Source organism: Heterodontus francisci, chromosome 45 (genome assembly GCF_036365525.1).
Source record: "Heterodontus francisci isolate sHetFra1 chromosome 45, sHetFra1.hap1, whole genome shotgun sequence".
NCBI classification, from domain to species: domain Eukaryota; kingdom Metazoa; phylum Chordata; class Chondrichthyes; order Heterodontiformes; family Heterodontidae; genus Heterodontus; species Heterodontus francisci.
In genome coordinates, this window is record NC_090415.1 from 11249443 (window position 1) to 11273948 (window position 24506).

General features: G+C 44.0%; 1 protein-coding gene across 1 annotated transcript; it reads right to left on the reverse strand.

Annotated features, from left to right (window-relative positions):
• Positions 1-4041: 4041 nt before the first annotated feature.
• Positions 4042-4725, reverse strand: LOC137356385 (histone H1-like). The gene has a single exon (XM_068022271.1). It carries the CDS (start codon positions 4723-4725, stop codon positions 4042-4044), a length of 684 nt encoding a protein of 227 aa, XP_067878372.1.
• Positions 4726-24506: the final 19781 nt, after the last annotated feature.

A 24506-nucleotide genomic window follows, 5' to 3' on the forward strand; every position in this document is an offset into this window, starting at 1 on the left:
GGCCTGACTTGAATCTGTGAACCCAAAGGCTCTTTTCAGAGCCACCCACTTTATCTGTGAAAGGGCTGGTTACTGTCTGAAAGACTGTAATATTATACTGTTATCATTGTTTTATGTTGGAATGAAGTGTACTGGATTTTGGCATTTAGTTGCTCATCAGATGAAATGCATTCTAATTCCCTCAGACCCTATTGGAAAGGCACTTTTACCATTCTACCCTTTATGTACCACAAACATTTGTTCAGTCCTAAAATGATCGCCGGTCTATTAAAATGCGCTGTGCACATTGGTATCGCTACTCTCGATCTTACAACAGACACGTCATGAAATCTCCAGCTGCCGGATGCAGACAAAAGTATTTGTGTCTCCCGGCTTTGAGTAAATAAGAGGTCAAAACCTTCTAAGACGTTTATGTGCTGGAATGAACAAGAGATCACAACTCTTTCTTTTGTCGATTTGGTGGCTCTTAAAAGAGCCGTTGTGGTATTTGATGCCGAACTCAGTTCCGGGCAGGGTCAGTTTAGGCTCGCTCCCCGCGGATGCGGCGTGCCAGCTGGATGTCTTTGGGCATGATGGTGACTCGCTTGGCGTGGATGGCGCACAGGTTGGTGTCCTCAAAGAGCCCCACCAGGTAAGCCTCGCTGGCCTCCTGCAGGGCCATGACGGCAGAGCTCTGGAAGCGCAGGTCTGTCTTGAAATCCTGTGCGATCTCCCGCACCAGGCGCTGGAAGGGCAGTTTGCGGATGAGCAGCTCGGTGGATTTCTGGTAACGGCGGATCTCCCTCAGAGCCACAGTGCCGGGTCTGTAACGGTGAGGCTTCTTCACTCCGCCCGTGGCTGGAGCGCTCTTGCGGGCCGCTTTGGTAGCCAGCTGCTTGCGGGGAGCTTTCCCTCCGGTCGATTTGCGCGCTGTCTGCTTGGTTCTGGCCATTATCTCAGAACAAATTCGCTGTTAATGCGGAGGCTGCTCAGGGACTGCCTATTTAAGACAGTTGAGGGACCGCCCTAATGTTGTGACTGGATGCAGCCCCGTCCTTCATTTCAGTTTGAAACTCGCTCAGGGAAGTGAATGGGCGTCGGGAATTGCTGCTCCCTGATTGGTTGAACTGCAACTGAAATTTCATCAATTTGAAAAAGCCCGCCAATTTCAAATTAGCAAACTACTCAAAGATTAAATAAAACCTAATTCGGCGGGAACAATTATAAAATCTCACTGCTTGGAGCGTCATTTTTTCCCGCTCCAGATCCCCTTCTATCTTCCCACACGGTTTGAATTGGGGTTCATTCCTTGTTTGGTCTCAGGCGGGAATAAAGCTCCGGTCATTGCTTACTCGAACGGGAATAAATCCATCATCTTCACCAGCAGTTCAGGTCGTCAATGGACATTGTCAAATGCAACCGTTTAATTCATGACGCGATAACTAAACATGGAGTCATGGAGTTACACAGCACAGAAACAGGCCCTTCGGCCCACCGAGTCTGTGCCGACCAACAACCACCCATTTATACTAATCCTCCATTAATCCCATATTCCCTGCGGCATCCCCACCATTCTCCTACCATCTACCTACACTGGGAGCAATTTACCTATAAACCTGCAAGTATTTCTTCAAGCATCTAACTATTCTAATCCCATTTTCCAGCACTTGGTCCGTATTCTTGTATGCTATGGCGTTTCAAGTGCTCATCTAAATACCTCTTCAATGTTGTGAGGGTTCCTGCCTCTACCACCAATTCAGGCAGTGTGTTCCAGATTCCAACCACATGATGAGTGTTTTTTTCCCCCTCACATCTCCATTAAACCTCCTGCCCCTTACCGACTGATCGATCCGTTCGCTGAGGGAAAACAAAAAAGTTTCCTCCTGTCTAACCTATCAATGACCTTCATAATTTTGGATCCCTCAATCATGTCCCCCCTCAGCCTTCTCTTTTCTGAAAATCATTGAAAGTTTATGGCACAGAAAGAAGCCACTTGGACCATCGTGTCTGTGCCAGCCGGAAATCTCTCCACCCATTCTAATCCCACCTGCCAGCATTTGGTCTGTAATCCAGTAGAATATGCACTTGAGGTGCATTTCCAGACTTTTATTGAATCATTAGAAGATTTCTGCCTCAACTACCCTTTCAGGCATTGAGTTCCAGACCCCCACCATCCTCTAGATGAGAGGGAAAAAAAACCTTGTCCTCATCTTCCCTCTAATCATTCTACCAAACGCTTTAAGTCTTTGACCCCTAGTCAGTGACCTCTGTATTAAGGTAAATTGGCCCTTCACCTACACTCTATCCAGGCCTCTCAAAATGTTATCCAATTCAATCAGATCTCTCCTCAGCATTCTCTGTGCCACAGAGAACAACCACGGACCATTCAATCTTTCCTCAGAGCTGCATTTTTTCCAGTCCCGGCAACATCCGGTTGAAATGCAACTGAAATTGAATCAATTTCAAAAAGCCCGCCATTTTCAAATTATAAACGACGCAAAGATGAAAGAAAACCTAATTTGGCGGGACCGATTATAAAATCTCATTGCTTTTAGCGTCATTTTTTTCCGCCCTAGATCCCCCTCTGTGTCTTCCAACACGGTTTGAATAGGGGTTCATTCCCTGTTCGGTCTCTGGCGGGAATAAAGCTCCGGCCATTTCTTACTCTAACGGGAGTAAATCCTTTTCTGCATCTTTACCGGCAGTTCAGGTCGGCAATGGACATTATCAAATGCAACCTTTTAATTCATGACGCGGTTATTAAACATGGAACAGAAGAAGAAAGTGAAAAAATGTGCGAGACGTGAAGTGACTATAAGAGAATTCAATACTGATCTGATAAAGTCCACATAACATTGGATGAGCTACAACAATTTCACATCCCAAGACAACCCCGTTTTAGTTTCAAGGTCAGTTATCTCTATGTGAGGTTTTGGGTGGCTCTTAGAAGAGCCTTTTGTTTTTGGTAGACAAGGTCGATTTGTTTAGCCGCCGAATCCATAGAGAGTGCGGCCCTGGCGTTTCAGAGCGTACACCACATCCATGGCGGTGACCGTCTTGCGCTTGGCGTGTTCAGTGTAGGTGACCGCATCTCTGATCACATTCTCCAGGAAAACCTTCAGCACCCCGCGGGTCTCCTCATAGATCAAACCCGAGATGCGCTTCACTCCGCCACGGCGAGCCAGGCGGCGAATTGCTGGCTTGGTGATGCCCTGGATGTTATCACGAAGCACTTTGCGGTGCCGCTTTGCTCCGCCTTTGCCCAGTCCTTTGCCTCCTTTACCTCTTCCTGTCATGACGCTTCTTCAGACAAACCGATTCTGAATGAGAAACGAGTAGTTTCTGCTGCCTTTTTATACAGCCTGCCCCGACCTGACTGAGAAAGAGACAGAGAGCCAGAGGCGGGTCTGGAGGAAACTGAGTGACAGACAGAGCAGAGGAATGTCTTTGATCCTCTCGCTCCGCCTCCCACTTGCTCGAACCGCCAATTCAAGAAAAAACAGTTCTCGACATTCGAGCTCAGCATAAAACCTGGAGATTCGGCCTTTATCGCCAATGATAACAAAAACCGGCGGTCTAAATACGGATCTGTAACAAATAAAAGTTAGTAATACACCCGCCTAAGTGCAGTGCTTCCGATCACAAGTCAACCTGTTTCGGCACACCTCTCCTCCCAGACGGATTGAGCAGTTTACTGAAACCGAACCCCAGCTGAATTATACAAAATCATGTATTGGGGTTTGAGATGTGACGCGGGGTATCTCGCCCGTGTTATTGTGTTACAGGCTGTCGCCCTGAAACGGGCATGAACTGAGACTTCACCGAACATATACCCGGGTACAGTGAGGCCCGGACATCCCTGATTTGTTGCAGAGAGTGAGGAAGGGCTGGGTTGAGAGTCACCAGGGAACCTGGATTTACTTCAAATCATTTCTAGGTGAAATGTGCACACGACTGCGGGACAGGGATCATTTGATCGGGGGATCAGCTCTTTCCTGAGAGACGTGGGTGGCTCTGAAAAGAGCCTTTGGGTTTAGATGTCTACAAGTTTCCCGTGCTGTTTCACTTCTTTCCAGGGGCTGCTTTCTGAGCCTTTGCTGCTTTCGGCTTCTTCCCGCCCCTTGACGATTGGACTTTCTTGGGCGGCTTTCCGCCCGTGGCCCTCTTGGCTTTATTAGCTTTCTTCGCTGGAGATTTTTTTGGAAGCGTTGCTTTCTTTACCGCCTTCTTTGGCGTTGCCGTCTTCTTGGTGCTCACTTTCTTGGCTGCTGTCTTCTTGCTGCTCACTTTCTTGGCGACTATTTTCTTCCCTGGGGATTTCTTGGCTGTTTTCTTTGTGATCTGTTTCTTGGCAGCTGTTTTCTTCACTAAAGATCTCTTGGCTGCTCCTGTCTTAATCTTCTTCACCACATTTCCCTTCTTTTCCTGTTTCGCGATTTTGAAGGTGCCGGACGCCCCCGTGCCCTTCGTCTGCACCAGGAAGTCTTTCGCCACAAGCCGCTTGATACTTTGCTTGATTTGGAACTTGCCCTTCTCCACATCGACACCTTTAACACGCAGAGCCTTCTTTATTGCCTGCAGTGACATCCCACTGCGGACACTGCATTCCGCCACAGTCTTGAGGATCAGCTCGCCCAACTTGGGACCTCCTGACCCCTTCCGGGGAGCCGCCTTCTTCTTCTTGGGAGTCTTGACTTGAGCGGCGGCGGCTGGAGGAGCCGTTTCGGCGGCTGCAGTGTCGGTCATGTCCAGGACTCTGCACAAAGTCTCTCTGTCAGTCAGAACTGGGTCAGAAATGAAGCTGGTGGTGGCGGCACTGAGCAACTTAAAGGCAGCGAGCGGACGGGGCGGAGACAACCTGCTGTCAGCTCCCGGCTCCTGCTGCCTCTCTGTGTTTCTCTCTGGTCCTAAACTCTCCAATTCCACTGAAATTCGGGTATTCCAGAGTCCCAGGCTAGATCCTTCCTGTCTCTGACATCAGAATGTTTGCTGTCACAAAGGTTTCACTTGAAGTAAAGACTCCATTTTCGACTGAAACCCGTTTCATTGCTGCACTGATGACTCTCTCTCAGCCGATCGCTGACATGTTCCATACTTTTCGATTAAAATCTTGAAATCAACAAACAAACAACACTGAATTCCCACTTTGAGGATTAGAAGGGGAGCAAAGTGCTTCTTTGACTGGAAAATCTTGTTATTTTACGCAAGAGGGACTCGGAAATCCGGCGATGAGACCAGACCCACAAACACAGTGGCATTAGACTAACGCGCCCGCCCCTTTAATACACTCTCTTACACAATATTCACATCCACACAATCTCAGGCCGAACTGTTCGCTCAATTTAGCGTTCCCAGGACAGGATTTCCCCTCCGCTCGGCCTGTGCTGCGGATTCACGGTGGGTATTTGTATTTTCTAGACTCAGTAAGTGTTAAACACTCGGAGACTGGCGCTGCGAATGTTGTCTGTTTCCCAGATTTGGCGTCAAGAGCCTATCACAGCTTTGAATGTGTTCAAACCAATATCGGCTTTGATGTTATTATATTGATCACACACAAGCATGTTTCCTGACGGTGAAAATACAAATTATGCCCTGTCTGTCCCTACATTCCATCCATATTTTTTTCTCGGTGTCCTAGACATCCCATTCTCAACAAGGAGAGACGTCCAGTTGCACAATAATCCCACATTCATACACAGTGTTTTTATTTTGTTCCAGGCAGTGACAGGCTGGTTCTCTCCGTGCTTAGATTCAGGACTGAAGATGGATAAATACACCGTCAGATTCGAACATCCGAGCGGAGAAGTGACAGTGACCGTCTCACCTGCGGCACCGGTGGCGTGTTCACTGTTCCAGTACCGTACGTCTCTTCAGCGTGTCCATAACACGCTCAATAACTTCATTCCTCTTTCATATACAACAACAGAGCGACAGAGAAAGGGAGAGTGAAAGAGAGAGAGGGGTGAGAGAGGGAGGGAGACAGACCGTTTCAGTCTTACAATTTCCAACTGTGTGTCCCTTTCACACAGAATAACAGTATGTCACCTTCACCTGAATATTCAGAGAGAGAGACTATCAGTTCTACAATAGAATGCATACATATAACACTTAGTAACTGTATCTCCAACATAGATACAGCACCAAAGGCAGAGGGAGAGAGACAGCATCAATAGCGAGAAAAAGGCAGAGACAGAGAAAGATCTGGATTGGGGGAGAGGCTTGGAGGATGGTGAGATAGAGAGATATGTATTCACTTAGAATCACAGAAGCATCGAAATTTTATGGCACAGAAAGAAGCCACTTGGCCCATCGTGTCTGTGCCAGCCGAAAAGAATTCCACCTATTCTAATCCCAGCTGCCAGCATTTGGTCCGTAACCCGCAGATTACGGCACTTGAGATGCATATCCAGACCTCTTTTGTATGAGTTGAAGGTTTATGCCTCAACTACCCTTTCAGGTAGTGAGTTCCAGAACACCACCACACACTTTTTTTCAAATTCATTCATATAATGTGGGTGTTGCTGGCTCGGCCAGCATTTATTGCCGATCCCTCACTGCCCTTGAGGAGGTTGTGGTGAAATGGCTTCTTGAACTGCTGCTGTGAGGTAGGTACAGCCACAGTGCTGTTAGGAAGGGAGTTCCAGGATTTTGACACAGCGACAGTGAATGAACAGCAATATAATTCTAAGTCAGGATGATGTGACAGGATTGCAGAGCTTAGATCTGATCTGTTGGTTATGAGATCACTTGGCTCTGTCTATCGCATGCTGCTTACGCAATTTGGCCCCCAAATAATCCTGTGTTGTAGCTTCCCCAGGTTGACACCTCATTTTGAGGTATGCCTGGTGCTGCTCCAGGCATGCCCTGCTGTACCCTTCATTGAACCACGTTTGGTCACCTACCTTGATGGTAATGGTAGACTGGGGGATATGCCGGGCCATGAAATTACAGATTGCAGTTGAGTGCAATTCTACTGTTGTTGGTAACTCGATCCTCATGTACGAACATACGAATTATGATCAGGAGTAGGCCACTCGGTCCTTCGAGCCTGCTCTGCCATGCCATTCAATAAGTTTTTGTCTCTACTGATTACTTCACATTTCCACCACCCCCCGGTAATCCTCCACTCCCTTGCTCGTCAAGAAACTATTTACACTGCCTTAAAAATGTTCAAAGACTCCGCTTATATCGCCTTTTGAGGATGAGAATTCACAAGGCTCACGACCCTCCGAAAGAAAATAAAAATCTCCTTATCTCTGTCTTAAATTTGCGACCCCTTATTTCTAAACAGTGACCCCTAGTTATAGATTCTCCCACAAGGGGAAACATCCTTTCCACATCCACCCTGTCAAGACCCCTCAGGATCTTATATGTTTCAATCAAGTCACATCTTACTCTTCTAAATTCCAGTGGATACAAGCCTAGCTTGTCCAATCCTTCCTCGTAAGACAGCCCGTCCATTCCAGGCATTAGCCTAGTAAACCTTCTCTGTACTGCCTCCAACGCATTACACCGTTCCTTAAATAAGGAGACCAGCACTGTACACATTAATCCGAATGGCCCACAGAGCCTCATGGATGCCCAGTTTTGCATTGCTGGGTGAGGAAAACTTTCCCTTATCTCCCCTCTAATCTTTCTACCAAACACTTTAAGTCTTTGTCCCCTCGTCACTGAGCTCCCTACGAAGGTAAATAGGCCCTTGACATCCACTCTATCCAGGCCTCTCAAAATGTTGTACATTTCAATCAGATCTACCATTCTCTGTTCCAAGGGGAACAGTCCCAGCCCACCCAATCTTTCCTCATAGCTGCATTTTTTCCAGTCCCGGCAACATCCTTGTAAATCTCCTCTGTACCCTCTATAATTCAATTCTTCTTTGGCCTCCTTATCTCCACAGACAATGGATGTGGTCAGTGGTGTGTGGAGCAGTGCCTGGAGTGGCTATAAAGGACAATTCTAGAGTGACAGGCTCTTCCACAGGTGCTGCAGAAAAAATTGATTGTTGGGGCTGTTACACAGTTGGCTCTTCCCTTGTGCCTCGGTCTTATTTCCTGCCAACTGCAGGAACTCACCACACTTTAGCCCCGCCTTTATGGCTGTCCGCCAGCTCTGGCGAACGCTGGCAACTGACTCCCACGACTTGTGATCAATGTCACAGGATTTCATGTCGCGTTTGCAGACGTCTTTAAAGCGGAGACATGGACGGCCGATGGGTCTGATACCAGTGGCGAGCTCGCTGTACAATGTGTCTTTGGGGATCCTGCCATCTTCCATGCAGCTCACATGGCCAAGCCATCTCAAGCAACGCTGACTCAGTAGTGTGTATAAGCTGGGGATGTTGGCCGCCTCGAGGACTTCTGTGTTGGAGATACGGTCCTGCCACCTGATGCCAAGTATTCTCCGGAGGCAGCGAAGATGGAATGAATTGAGACGTCGCTCTTGGCTGACATACGTTGTCCAGGCCTCGCTGCCATAGAGCAAGGTACTGAGGACACAGGCTTGATACACTCGGACTTTTGTGTTCCGTGTCAGTGCGCCATTTTCCCACACTCGCTTGGCCAGTCTGGACATAGCAGTGGAAGCCTTTCCCATGCGCTTGTTGATTTCTGCATCTAGAGGCAGGTTACTGGTGATAGTTGATCCGCGGTAGGTGAACTCTTGAACCACTTCCAGAGCGTGGTCGCTAATATTGAGGGATGGAGCATTTCTGACGTCCTGCCCCATGATGTTCGTTTTCCTGAGGCTGATGGTTAGGCCAAATTCATTGCAGGCAGCCACAAACCTGTCGATGAGACTCTGCAGGCACTCTTCAGTGTGAGATGTTAAAGCAGCATCGTCAGCAAAGAGGAGTTCCCTGATGAGGACTTTCCGTACTTTGGACTTCGCACTCAGACGGGCAAGGTTGAACAACCTGCGTCCTGATCTTGTGTGGAGGAAAATTCCTTCTTCCCAGGACTTGAACGCATGTGAAAGCAATTACATCACTTCTATAATGAGGTGACGAGAACTGCACACAGTCCTCAAGTTGTGGCCTAACCAATGATTGATATATTTCCAGGATAACCTTCCTGCTATTATATTCTAGACCTCAGCTAATAAAGGGAAGGATTCCATATGCCTTCTTAACCACCTTGTCGACCTGTCCTCCTACCTTCTGGGTCAGTGGACATTTACTCCAAGGTCCCTCACATTCTCTACACAACTCAGTATATTCCCATTAATCATGTATTCCTTTGCCTTGTTTGACCTCCCAAAATGCATCGCCTCACACTTATCCGAATTTTATTCCATTTGTCATTTTTTTGCCCATATGTCCAGAGCATCAATATCTTCTTGCAGCCTACAGCAATCCTCCTCGCTTTCTATCACACGACCAATTTTTGTGTCGTCTGTAAGCTTCTTGATCATGTCCCCTACATTTACGTCCAAATCATTAATATATACCACAATGAGCAGGTGACCCAGTACTGAGCGGAACGCCAATGGAAACAGCCCTCCAATCGCAAAAACACCCGTTAATAATTACCCTTTATTGCCTGCCACTGAACCTAATTTACATCCAGCTTACTGTATTTTCCTGGATCCCCCGGGATTTTACTTTTTGAAACAGTCTGCTATGTGGGAACTTGTCAAAATCCTTGTTAAACTCCATGTAGACCACATCAACTGCAGTGCCCTCACACAACTTCCTTTTTACTTCTTCAATAAATTCGATCAAGTTGGTCAGACGAGATCTTCCCTTCACAAATCCACGCTGACTATTCTTGACTAATCGATGCCTTTCTAAGTGACAGTTTATCCTGTCTCTCAGAATGATTCCAATATTTTGCTCACTATTGAGGTTAGACTGACTGGCCTGTAATTATTGAGTTGTGGGCTGAAATGTCAGATTCGTTTTATCTCGAAAGATCCACCCGGGGAGACCGACGATACAAACTTATCTCTCACTTATTTGGTGCCACAAGCAGCCACATTATTAATCTCACAATCTGAGGACGTGTCCGAAAGTGAGTCACACAATGTCCCAAATGTAACTTTTTTTCTGCCCTGTTGAGGTCTCTGCAATGTTTCAGCTCGAACCGTTCGCTCTGACACTCAGTGACAGACATTTTCAATGTGATTACATGAATCTAGGACTGTTACTGTCAGATATTAAATCCTGCGCGATCCCAGCAAACACACCGACTCCCTCCAAGGATTGCTTTGAGAAACTGGGCAAACATACTGCAGAGAATAATCTCAAATTGAACTTTATAAAGGGGTAATCTCCCAGATGGGAACCTTCTCTATCTTACCCGCAGCCCCTGTTCCATTGCTCACAATGTGATAAAACTGAACTGAATAAAGTTCCAATTGTTTGTATTTTTGTTTTTCAAAGCGTTGCCGAAAGAAGCGCATGCGCGTTAAAGCCCCGCCCACACCTCTGATCGTTGATGACCGAAAGAGCGCATGCGCTCCCTGTGCCAGCAAGGCTTTTGAACGGCATTTATTCTAAGAGGGGAAAGCGTTTGTTTTTAACAGAGGGAATGGAGATATTACAGTATCGGGGTAAGTCAGCAAACAGCAGTCTCCTTCCAGCAGCACTTTGTTTGGGGAAACTTGTCCGCAATCTGGCTCAGAGATCGTCATTGACTTTGGGGCAAGTTCAGGAGGGTTGCGAGTTGTTTGCAAGAGACAGAGTGAGGCAGGAAGTGATCCGGTAACATGGAGTGAGCGGCGGAAGGCAGAGGCATTTCTTGGGCTGCGTGTGCACTGCGTAAGTGAGACAAAGGGTGAAGAAGCTGCTGTTGAAATTCATGGCTGTTTTTATCCTCAAACCTGTAATGCTTGTTCCTGGTTTAGCTCCTATTTCACGCTGTTTGTTGTTATTGACAAGTGAATATTGAAAACAGAGCCGGACTGTTGGCATTTATTGCAAGGGGGATGGAATATAAACGTCAGTTGTTGGTGAGACCTCACCTGGAGTATTGGATACAGTTGTGGTCTCCTTCGCATTGGATGCAGTTCAGGCAAGGTTCGTTCGGTTGCTTCCTGCGATGAATAGGTTGCGCTTTGAGGAAAAGGTTGAGCAGGTTGTGTTACACTCATTGGAGTTTGTAATAATCAGAGCTAATCTTATTGCAAAGTGTAAAATTCTGAGGGGTCTTGACAGAGTAGATGCTGAGAAGATATCTCCCCTCGAGGGAATCAAGAACCACGCCGTACAGTTTCAGAATAAGGGGTCTCCCATTTTAGACGGAGGTAAGGAAGAATTTCTTCTCTCAAAGTGTCATTAATCTATGGAATTTTCTACCCTTGAGAGCAGTGGAGGCTGGATGATGAAATATATTCAAGGATGAGTTAATTTTTTTTATCTACAAGGGAGTAATGGGTTTTTGGCCAGGCAGGATAATGGAGCTGAAGCCAAGATCAAATCAGACATGATTTTATTGAATGGTGGATCAGGCTGGAGAGGCTGAATGGCTGACTCCTGCTCCGAATTCTTAGGTTATTACATTATAATGCCAGATGGAAATAGAAACCTGACCTGCACAAATATCCCTGCTCCATCAGGTCATCCCAACCTTGGAGCAGTGTAGATGTTGGCTTGTTTCTGGATGTCCAAAAATTGTTGTGAAACTGCCAACAAACCTCGTCAACAGATGCTAAGAACTGCAGTGGAATCAGACAGTGATATTCTTTGTATTTTTGGTTAGCATTTGTGATTAGTCATAATGATTATAAATTGAAATGTTACATTAATCTCTTTTCTAGCTTCCAACTCAACTGCTCGTGACTTACAATACATAGTTTTCTTCCTTACTGTCGGTGAATAGTTCAAGGGAGCAGAATGAATGTGATGATTCCCAGGCACAAGGGCAAGTGCAGTCGGCTCCTTCCATCACAGACAAGGTACAGTACCACTCCCATAGGCCTTCAGTTCATGGCATTGTCACAAGAAGCAGATGTAGTCAAACTCTCACCGATCCCAAGTTTAGAGACACATTTCCAATCCAGTAATTAAACAAATCAGAAGAGACAGACATTGTATCCAATCCATTCCAAATCAATACTGCTGAAAGTTAGGTCAAGTTCAAAAGCAGAACCCACTATCAGATTAAAAGACACTCTGTCAATCTCACAAGAGGGTGCATCCTGGAGACAGTGAATCTCACCCTCACATGCCTGAAACTGATGTTGACAAAATAAAAATAAACACATTCATATAATGTAAACAGACAGGCACAAAGTGAAATTCACATTTCCAAATTATTAAAGAGTTTAAGTAAAGATTAAAACCTTCAGCCACAGAAGAGAAACTGACAGATACAGAGAAGAAAATAAAACCCCTCACAGGCAAGAGACTGTCCGATAGAGAATAAAACCAGAGTCACCTAACAGAGACAGACAGTTACCAGTAACAGACATGACACATTGCAGAGACAGAGAAGTACAAAGGAAAATCAATTCTTCAATAACAGAAATTCTTTCTTTCTTTGGCCTCCTTGTCTCGAGAGACAATGGGTAAGCGCCTAGAGGTGGTCAGTGGTGTCAGTCGCTGTGAGGCAACTATGGAGTGACCTCTCCATGGCGCATGCCTGGGCGAATGTATGGAGGTTGAGAGTTGCCCAAGCGTCAAAACCCCCCTCTCGGCCTTTCTGGTGGGGTCCAAAGGAGTGCAGAGCACGACGTTTGGCACCGGTATGGCTGCAGGAACTGCCGGAAACATGCCAAAGGTGACACATGACCGCCTACGGGGTTCCACTCCGGATTTTCTGTTAGGGTTTACTCCCTTAGCCGTGGTCTCTCCCGAGACGCCCACAAGGCAGCTGTTCATTTGACAAATAAAACAAGTTAGGGTTATACCCTCATAACCAAAAAATACTTGCTGCAGTCAGGTGGGAGTTGAACAGTGCAAACCACCCTCACCAGGTGGCCGTAACCAATTGGGGGCTTGTCTGGGATCTGAACTGCCAGACAAACGGGAAATTTGGAAAACGGGAGGGAAAATTGACCTCTAAATTGTGGAAGGGTAAAACTGACTGTGAGGAGGGATGATACGTTGGAAGGTTCATCAATATGAGGCCATATATTTTGAGCTAAGGAACAAAAAAGGGACAATCGCACTGCTGGAAGCGTACTATAAAACCCCAAACAGTCAAAGGGAGATAGAAGAGCAGATATGTAGGCAAATCTCTGGGAAGTGCAAGAACATTCGGGCAGTAATAGTAGGGAATTTTAACCACTCCAATAATAAGTGGGATAGTTTTAGTGTGAAAGGAATTGAGGGAGCAGAATTCCTGAGGTGCATTCAATAGAAGATTTTTGGCCAGTAGGGCCAACAAGAGAGGGTGCAGTTTTAGACTTAGTTTTAGGAAATGAAGCTAGGCAACTGGAAGGAGTAGCAGTGGAAGAGCATTTTGGTGGTAGTGATCATAACTCAGTCAGTTTTAACATAATTATGGAAAAGGACAGAGATAGAACAGGAGTTAGAGTTCTCAATTGGGGAAAGGCCAATTTTACTAAGTATTCATTAAGAACAATACCAACATCTTCCACCCCTACACATAGGTTACCTTTTTGGTCTTTTATGGGCCCTACTCTCTCCTTAGTTATTCTCTTACTCTTAATGTATTGATAAAACATCTTTGGGTTCACCTTGATTTTGCTTGCCAATATTCTTTCATGCTGTCTCTTAGCTTTCCTAATTTCCTTTTTGATTTCACCCCTCGGCTTTCTGGAGTATTGAGTTCTCAGTGTCGAAGTAAGCTTTCCTTTTCTGCTTTATCTTACCCTGTAAGCTCCTTGACATCCATGGGAATCTAGATTTGGTTGTCCCATCCTTTTTCTTTGTGGGAACATGTCTGCTCTGAACCCCTTGAATCTCCCCTTTGAATGCCTCCCATTGCTCTGACACTGATTTACCTTCAAGTAGCTGTTTCCAGTCCACATTCGCTAAATCACTGCTCAACAGAAATTGAAATCTAGGAATAACAGACATACTCATGTAATAGACATTGATAACTGCAGACAAAGAAAATATGCTCATAAACCTATCAGGAACTGTAAGCTGCATATTAAAACGTACAGTTACAGAGCAGAAATCGACTGATTCAGAGATAGGCCCCATGTCACAGAATAGAGTTTGAAAGAGACAGAATAAACCCACAACATCATACCTTAAGGTTTAACCTATCATCCAGGTGCAGCTTAAAACTGACACTCACATACCAGAAGACAACTGGTGCAAAGTAAAACTCACTCAAGTAACAGAAACTGATAGGTACAGATCAAAAACCACAATCATATCCCAGAAAATAACAGGTAAAGAATAAAACAACAGTCAGATATCAGAATCTGTCAGATAGTGAAATAAATCCACTTTCATTTTCCATAAACTGACAGGTACAGACTAAAAACTACATTCATTTACTATCAATGGACAGGTACAGATTTAATCCCTCATTCACTTAACAGAAGCAAACAGATATAGGGTAAAGCATGTTCTCAAATTCCAAAGATTGAAAGATCGAGAATTAACTCACATTCACATACCAGCAACTGACAGAGAAAGATTAAAATCCTCCCACATTTCGCAAAGTAACAGGTACACAATAAATGCCACCCTCACATATGAGAAACTGGCAGAAACAGATTGTAAAAAGACTTGCAAAGGAGAAACCAACAGGTACACATTAAAATCTACATTCACATATCAGGAATTAGGAGATACAGTATAACTGCCACACTTACCTACCAGAGACTGACAGACACAGTGTGAAATCCATAGTGAATTGCAAGAAATTGACAGAGAGTGAAAGTCTCTCATCCATAACAGACACTGACAGGTACAAAGTAAACCTAACAATTGCACTTCAGACACTGATAGATACAGAACAACACACACATAATTAAGAACATTCATATACCAGATACTGACAGATACAGGCTAAAACTCACACACAGAGAAAAAAAACTGACAGGTTCAGAATAAAATTGGCAGTCACATTTCAGAGAATGACAATATACAAAGTAAACCTCACAGCCAGTGTCAGAAACTGGCATGTACAGATTAAAAATCACATTCACATCCGAGAGCGTGGAGAGATGTGATGTAAAATCCACACTGAAACTCTTACTCTTATACCAGACAGGGACAGGTTCAAGGCCTCAGCTACACATGAGACTTTAAGGGCACAGGTTAAACCTTAAATTGGCATACTAGACAATCAAAGATAAAGTGTGAACCCCCACTCATATACACAAGAATGTAATATTGTGTCAAATCCACAATCACATACCATATACTGATGGGGACAAAGTACAAGCCAGATACGCATACACCAGAAGCTGTAAGGTACAGAATAAGACATTTCTCACATAAAACAAACTGACAGGTACAGATAAAGCCACATTCCAAAACTGAAACCGACAGAGGTAAATTGTAGACCAGGGATTGAGATATACAGTGAAACTCCACCCGCCAAGACTGGTGTGGGAGAAGTGAGGATCGCTTCGTCGGGCACTGGTACCAGTACTAGGGAAAGTGGAGGCTGTACCATTTGGACAGTCCATACCTGAACCAAGCTGGGACCAGTGTTCGAGAAAACCATATAACTAGGGATGTAGAGAGGTACTTGATCTAAACAAAGTGGTAGAGGCATCAAGCTTTAGTAGATGTAACAAATCAAGGGGTAGAGTCAAGGCAGGAGAACACAATAGTAACAGGGGAAATGAAGGCCAGAGAATGGCTGGAAGGGGCAGAGAAAAATAACCTTAGAGCAGACCAACAGTCAACACTAGATGTGACAAAGATAACAAAAAGATAACACCAAAGGCCCTTTATGTGAATGCACATAGAATTCATAACAAAGTAGAGGAACTGATAGCACACGTTGAAGTAAATAAATATGATCTAATAGCCATTATGGAGACATGGCTGCAGGATGACAAGGATTGGGTCCTCAATATTGAGGGATATGTAACATTCAAGAAGAATAGGAAGCTAGGTAAAGGTGGAGAGCTGGCACTGTTAATCAAGGATCGCATTGGTGCAATTGTTAGACATGACCTTGGTTCAGGAGATCAGGATGTAGAATCGGTTTGAGTGGAGATGAGGAATAGTCGGGGAAAGAGGCACTAGTCAGAACAGTCTACAGGCCCCCAGACAGTAATCACAATTTAGGATGAAGGATACAAGAATATCTATTGGGTGCTTGTGATAATGAGATGGAAAGAATCACAGGTGTTTTAATCAACACAGTGGTGCAGTGGTTAGCACCTCAGCCTCACAGTTCCAGCAACCCAGGTCCAATTCTGAGTACAGCCTGTGCGGGGTTTGCAAGTTCTCCCTGTGATTCTGTGGGTTTTCGCCGGGTGCTCCAGTTTCCTCCCGCAGCCAAAGGCTTGCAGGTTGATAGGTAAATTGGCTATTATAAATTGCCCCGAGTAATAGTAGGTGGTAGGAGAATTTAGGAAAGGTGGGGATGGGTTAGGAATATGGGATGAATGTCGGATTAGTATAAATGGGTGGTTGATGGTTGGTACAGACTCGGTGGACTGAAGGGTCTGTTTCAGTGCTGTATGTCTAAAGTAAATAATTATAAACTGGAAAGAATGAGATTGGTAATAGAAGCCTGTATGAGGAGTTCAAAGAGTGCTTTCGAGATAGTTTCTTCGAGCAGCATGTTCTAGAACTTGCTCGACTTGGCATTGTGCAATTTGACAGGATTAATTAATGACCTCAGAGTAAATGCACCTCTTGGTAGCAATGATCACAATATGATTGAAGTTTGCATCCAGTTTGAAAGTGAGAGGAGTGGGTCTAAGACTAATATTTTAAGCTTAAATAAGGACAACTATGTGGGCATGAAAGCTGAGCTAGCTGAAGTGAACTGGGATCAATTGAGAAGCAGTGGCAGACATTTAAGTGGATATTTCAGAATACTTTAAATAAGTATATCCCTACTGTAAAGAATAATTCCAAGGGGAGGACCCTCCATCCATGGTTGATTAAAGAAGTTAAGGAAGGCATCAACCTGAATGAAAAGGCATATAATTGTGCAAAGATGAATGGCAGGTCAGATGATTGAGTCATTCTCTGTCATTCTATATATTCTGACCAAAGGTTAATCAGGAGAAAATAAATTAGAGCATGGGAGTAAGCTAGCTTGAAATGTAATAACGGATAGCAAGGGTTTCTGCAGGCATTTGAAAAGGAAAGGTTTAAGTAAAGTGAGTGTTGAGAATGTAAATTGGAAGTTCAAGTTTGGTAATAAGGAAATGGCAGAAGTAATGAACAAAAAAATAGTTTCTCAAACCTGTAATGCTTGTTCCTGGTTTAGCTCCGGTTTCACGCTGTTTGTTGTTATTGAAAAGTGAATAGTGAAAACAGAGCCGGACTTTTGGCATTACCTGCAAGGGGGATGGAATATAAATGGAGGAAAGTTTTGCTACAAATTTGCGGGGTGTTGGTGAGACCTTACCTGGAATAGTGGATACAGTTGTGGTCTCCTTCGTGCATACGTGCATTGGATGCAGTTCAGGCAAGATTCGTTCAGTTGGTTCCTGAGATGAAGAGGCTGACTTATGAGCAAAAGGTTGAGCAGTTTGTGTTACAAACATTGGAATTAGTAATAATCAGAGCTAATCTTATTGAAAAGTGTAAGATTCTGAGGGGTCTTGACAGAGTAGATGCTGAGAAGATATCTCCCCTCCTGAGGGAATCAAGAACCACGTCGCACAGTTTCAGAATAAGGGGTCTACCATGTTCGACAGAGGTAAGGAAGAATTTCTTCTCTCAAAGCATCATTAATCTATGGAATTCTCTGCACCAGAGAGTAGTGGAGGCTGGATTATGAAATATATTCAAGGATGAGTTAAACTTTTGATCTACAAGGGAGTAATGGGTTTTTGGCCAGGCAGGATAATGGAAATGAAGCCAAGGTCAAATCCGACATGATTTTATTGAATGGTGGATCAGGCGCGAGAGGCTGAATGGCTGACTCCTGCTCCTAGTTCTTAGGTTCTTATATTGTAATGCCAGATGGAAATAGAAACCTGACCTGCACAAATATCCCTGCTCGATCAGGTCGTTCCAACCTTGGAGCAGTGCAGATGTTGGCTTGTTTCTGGATGTCTCAAAATTGCTGTGAAACTGCCAAGACACCTCGTCAGCAGATGCTGAGAGCTGCAGTGGAATCAGACAGTGATATTCTTTGTATTTCTGGTTAGCATTTGTGATTAGTCATAATGGTCATTAATTGAAATGTTACATTAATCTCTTTTCTAGCTTCCACCTCAACTGCTCGTGACTTACAAGACATAGTTTTCTTCCTTTCTGTCGGTGGATAGTTCAAGGGAGCAGAATGAATGTGATGATTCCCAGGAACAAGGGAAAGTGCAGTCGGCTCCTTCCATCACAGACAAGGTACAGTATCACTCCCATAGGCCTTCAGTTCATGCCATAGTCACAAGGAGCAGATGTAGTCAAACTCTCACTGATCCCAAGTTCAGAGACACATTTCCAATTCAGCAATCAAACAAATCAGAAGAGACAGACATTGTATCCAATCAATTCCAACTCAATACTGCTGAAAATTAGGTAAAGTTCAAAAGCAGAACCCACTATCAGATTAAAAGGCACTCTGTCAATCTCACAAGAGGGACGCATCCTGGAGACAGAGAATCTCACCCTCACAAACCTGAAACTGATGTTTACAAAATTCATAGAACGTAAACAGACAGACACAGAGTGAAATTCACATTTACAAATTATTAAAGAGTTTAAGTAAAGATTAAAACCTCCAGCCACTGAAGGGAAACTGACAGCTACAGAGAAGAAAATAAAACCACTCACATGCAAGAGACTGTCAGATAGAGAATCACACCAGAGTCACTTAACAGAGACAGACAGTTACCATGTAAAACCCATGGACACGTTGCAGAGACTGAGATGTTCAAAGGAAAAGCAATTCTTGAATGACAGAAATTGAAAGATAAGAATAACACACATACTCATGTAGTAGACGTTGATAGCTGCAGAAGAAAAGAAAATGTGCTCACACACCTATCAGGAACTGTAAGTTGCAGTTTAAAACTTACAGTTACAGAGCAGAAATCGACAGATTCAGAAAAAGGCCCCATGTCACAGACTAGTGTTTGAAAGATACAGAATAAAACCACACTATATTACCTTAACTTTACGGGTCCAGCTTAAAACCGACACTCACATACCAGAAGACAACTGGTGCAAAGTAAAACTCACTCAAGTAATAGAAACTGACAGATACAGATCAAAAACTGCAATCATATCCCAGAAAATAACAGGTACAGAATAAAACAACAGTCACATATCAGAATCTGGCAGACAGAGAAATAAAACCACCTTCATTTTTCATAAACTGACAGATACAGACTAAAAACTACATTCATTTACTATCAATGCGCAGGTACAGATTTAATCCCTCATTCACTTAACAGAAACAAACAGGTATAGGGTAAAGCACAGACTCAAATTCCAAAAATTGAAAGATCCAAAATAAACCCACCTTCACACACCAGCAACTGACAGAAGAAGATTAAAACCTTCTCACAATTCAGACAGTAACAGGTACTGAATAAATGCCACCCTCACATAAGAGAAACTGGCAGAAACAGATTTTAGCCCAGACTCGCATAGGAGAAACCAACAGGTACACATTAATATCTACATTCACATATCAGAAATGAGGAGATACAGTATAAATGCCGCACTTAACTACCAGAGACTGACAGACACAGAGTGAAATCCATAATGAATTGCAAGAAGTTAACAGTTAAGAGAGTGAAAGCCTCTCATCCACAACAGACACTGACAGATACAGAGCAACACACACATAATTAAGAAGATTCATATATCAGATACTGACAGATACAGGTTAAAACTCACACAGACAGAAAATAAAATGACAAGTTCAGAATAAAATTGTCAGTCACATATCAGAGAATGACAATGTACAAAGTAAACCTCAGCCAAATGTCAGAAACTGGCATGTACAGATTAAAACTCACATTCACATCCGAGAGAATGTAGAGATGTGGTGGAAAATCCCCACTCAAAAACCAGACTGAAACCCTTACTCTTATATCAGACAGTGACAGAGACTGGTTAAAAACCACAGCTACACATGAGACATTTAAGGGCACAGGTTAAACCTTAAATTGGCTACCAGACAATCAAAGATAAAGTGTGAACTCCCACTCATATACACAAGAATGTAATATTAACTGTCAAATCCACACTCACATACCCTATACTGATGGGGACAAAGTACAAGCCAGAACACACACACAACAGAAGCTGAAAGGTACAGAATAAGACGTTTCTCACATAAAACAAACTGACAGGTACAGTTAAAGCCACACTCAAAATCCGAAACTGACAGAGGTAAATTGTAGACTAGGGATTGAGAGATATACAGTGAAACTTACACCTGCCAAGACTGGTGTGGGAGAAGTCAGGTTCAGTTTGTGGGGCACTGGCACCAGTACTAGGGAAAGTGGAGGCTGTACCGTTCGGACAGTTCAGACCTGAGCCAAGCTGGGACCAGTGTTCGAGCAAACCGGATAACTAGGGATGTAGAGAGTTACTTGATCTAAACAAAGTGGGAGGAGAACAAGCTTTAGCAGATGTAACAAATCAAGGGGTAGAGTCAAGGCAGGAAAACAGAATAGTAACCGGGGAAATGAAGGCCAGAGAATGGCAGGAAGGGACACAGAGGAAAAAAAAACTAAGAGCAGACCAACAGTCAACACTAGATGTTACAAAGATAACAAAAAGATAAAACTAAAGGCTCTGTATGTGAATGCACAGAGCATTCATAACAAAGTAAAGAAACTGATAGCACATGTTGAAGGAAATAAATATGATCTAATAGCCATTATGGAGACATGGCTGCAGGATGACAAGGATTGTGTCCTCAATATTGAGGGGTGTGAAACATTCAAGAAGAACAGGAAGCTAGGTAAAGTTGGAGGGGTGGCACTGTTAATCAAGATTGGCATCAGTGCAATATTTGGACATGTCCTTGGTTCAGGAGATCAGGATGTAGAATTGGTTTGGCTGGAGATGAGGAACAGTCAGGGAAAAAAGGCACTAGTGGGAGTAGTCTACAGGCCCGCAGACAGTAATCACAATGTAGGATGAAGTCTACAAGAATAACTAATGGGTGCTTGTGATAAAGAGATGGAAATAATCATGGGTGATTTTAATCTTCATAAAAACTGGAAAAAATCAGATTGGTAATAGAAGCCGGTATGAGGAGTTCATAGAATGCTTTCGAAGTAGTTTCTTTGAGCAGCATCTTCTAGAACCATCCAGTGAGCAGGTTATATTAGACTTGGTATTGTGTAATTTGACAGGATTAATTAATGACCTCAGAGTATCTGCACCTCTTGGTAGCAATGATCACAATATGATTGAGGTTTGCATCCAGTTTGAAAATGAGAGGAGTGGATCTAAGACTAGTATTTTAAACTTAAATAAGGACAGCTATGTGGGCATGCAAGCTGAGCTAGCTGAAGTGAACTGGGTTACTGGGCCAGGAGACGAGAGTGGTCCTAAAGGAAGAGTGCTAAATTGGGGCAAGGCCAACTACACCAAAATTCGGCAGGAGCTGGGGAATGTAGATTGGGAGCAGCTGTTTGAAGGTAAATCCACATTTGAGATGTGGGAGGCTTTTAAAGAGAGGTTGATTAGCATGCAGGAGAGACATGTTCCTGTGAAAATGAGGGATAGAAATGGCAAGATTAGGGAACCATGGATGACAGGTGAAATTGTGAGACTAGCGAAGAGGAAAAAGGAAGCATACATAAGGTCTAGGCGGCTGAAGAAAGACGAAGCTTTGAAAGAATATCGGGATTGTAGGCGCAATCTGAAACGAGGAATTAAGAGGGTTAAAAGGGGTCATGAAATATCTTTAGCAAACAGGGTTAAGGAAAATCCCAAAGCCTTTTATTCATATAGAAGGAGCAAGAGGGTAACTAGAGAAAGGATTGGCCCACTCAAGGACAAAGGAGGAAAGTTATGCGTGGAGTCAGAGAAAATGGGTGAGATTCTAAACGAGTACTTTGCATCGGTATTCACCGAGGAGAGGGACATGACGGATGTTGAGGTTAGGGACAGATGTTTGATTACTCTCGGTCAAGTCGGCACAAGGAGGGAGGAAATGTTGGGTATTCTAAAAGGCATTAAGGTGGACAAGTCCCCAGGTCCGGATGGGATCTATCACAGGTTGCTGTGGGAAGCGAGAGAGGAAATAGTTGGGGCCTTAACAGATATCTTTGCAACATCCTTAAACACGGGTGAGGTCCCAGAGGACTGGAGAATTGCTAATGTTGTCCCCTTGTTTAAGAAGGGTAGCAGGGATAATCCAGGTAATTATAGACCAGTGAGCCTGACGTCAGTGGTAGGAAAGCTGCTGGAGAAGATACTGAGGGATAGGATCTATTCCCATCTGGAAGAAAATGGGCTTATCAGTGATAGGCAACATGGTTTTGTGCAGGGAAGGTCATGTCTTACCAACTTAATAGAATTCTTTGAGGAAGTGACAAAGTTGATTGATGAGGGAAGGGCTGTAGATGTCGTATACATGGACTTCAGTAAGGCGTTTGATAAGGTTCCCCATGGTAGGCTGATGGAGAAAGTGAAGGCGCATGGGGTCCAAGGTGTACTAGCTAGATGGATAAAGAACTGGCTGGGCAACAGGAGACAGAGAGTAGCAGTGGAAGGCAGTTTCTCAAAATGGAGATGTGTGACCAGTGGTGTTCCACAGGGATCCGTGCTGGGACCATTGTTGTTTGTGATATACATAAATGATTTGGAGGAAAGTATAGGAGGTCTGATTAGCAAGTTTGCAGACGACACTAAGATTGGTGGAGTAGCAGATAGTGAAGGGGACTGTCAGAGAATACAGCACAATATAGATAGACTGGAGAGTTGGGCAGAGAAATGGCAGATGGAGTTCAATCAGGGCAAATGCGAGGTGATGCATTTTGGAAGATCCAATTCAAGAATAAACTGTACAGTAAATGGAAAAGTCCTGGGGATAATTGATGTGCAGAGAGATTTGGGTGTTCAGGTCCATTGTTCCCTGAAGGTGGCAACGCAGGTCAATAGACTGGTCAAGAAGGCACACAGCATGCTTTCCTTCATCGGACGGGGTATTAAGTACAAAAGTTGGCAGGTCATGTAACAGTTGTATAGGACTTTGGTTCGGCCACATTGGAATACTGCGTGCAGTTCTGGTCGCCACATTACCAAAAGGATGTGGATGCTTTGGAGAGGGTGCAGAGGAGGTTCACCAGGATGTTGCCTGGTATAGAGGGCGCTAGCTATGAAGAGAGGTTGAGTAGATTAGGATTATTTTCATTAGAAAGACGGAGGTTGAGGGGGGACCTGATTGAGGTGTACAAAATCATGAGAGGTATAGACAGGGTGGATAGCAAGAAGCTTTTTCCCCAGAGTAGGGGTTTCAATTACAAGGGGACATGAGTTCAAAGTGAAAGGGAAAAGGTTCAGGGGGGATATGCGTGGAAAGTTCTTTACGCAGAGGGTGGTGGGTGCAGGGAACGCATTGCCAGCGGAGGTGGTAGACGCGGGCACGATAGCTTCTTTTAAGATGTATCTAGACAGATACATGAATGGGCAGGAAGTAAAGAGATACAGACCCTTAGATAATAGGCGACAGGTTTAGATAGAGGATTTGGATCGGCGTAGGCTTGGAGGGCCGAAGGGCCTGTTCCTGTGCTGTAATTTTCTTTGTTCTTTGTTCTTTGAGATAGTTCAATAGAGAAGCAGTGGCAGACATTTAAGTGGATATTTCAGAATACTCAAAATAAGGATATCCCTACTATAAAGAAAAATTCCAAAGGGAGGAACCCCCATCCATGGTTGATTAAAGAAGTTAAGGAAGGCATCAACCTGAATGAAAAAGCATATAATTGAGCAAAGATGAGTGGCAGGTCAGATGATTGGTCATAATATATAGAATGGCAGAGAATGACTAAAAGGTTAATCAGGAAAAAAATAAATTAGAGCGTGGGTTTAAGCTAGCTAGAAATCTAAAAACGGATAGCAAGAGTTTCCACAGGTATTAGAAAAGGAAAAGTGCAAGTAAATTGAGTGTTGGTCCTCTAGAGAATGAAAATTAGGAGTTAAAGGTTGAGAATAAGGAAATGACAGAAGAAATGTACATTAAAAAATGCTTCTATCTTCACTGTTGCATATACAAAAAACATTCCCATCATAGCTGTAAATCAGGAGGTGGATGGAAGAGAGGAACTTGTTGAAATTACAATCACCAGGGAAGTGGTACTGAGTAAAGTGATGGAGCAACGGGCTGACAAGTCCACAGATCCCGATGGGCTTCATCCTTGGAGTTTCAAAATGGTGGCTACGGAAGTAATAGATTTGGTGGTGTTAATTTTTCAAAATTAGCAAGATTCTGGAAAGGTTGCTTCAGACTGGAAAGTAGAAAATATAACCCCTCTATTCGAGAAGGTATGGA

Excerpts from the sequence above, each read along its gene's own strand:
- LOC137356385 (XM_068022271.1), bottom strand. The coding sequence starts at position 4,725 with ATGACCGACACTGCAGCCGCCGAAACGGCTCCTCCAGCCGCCGCCGCT.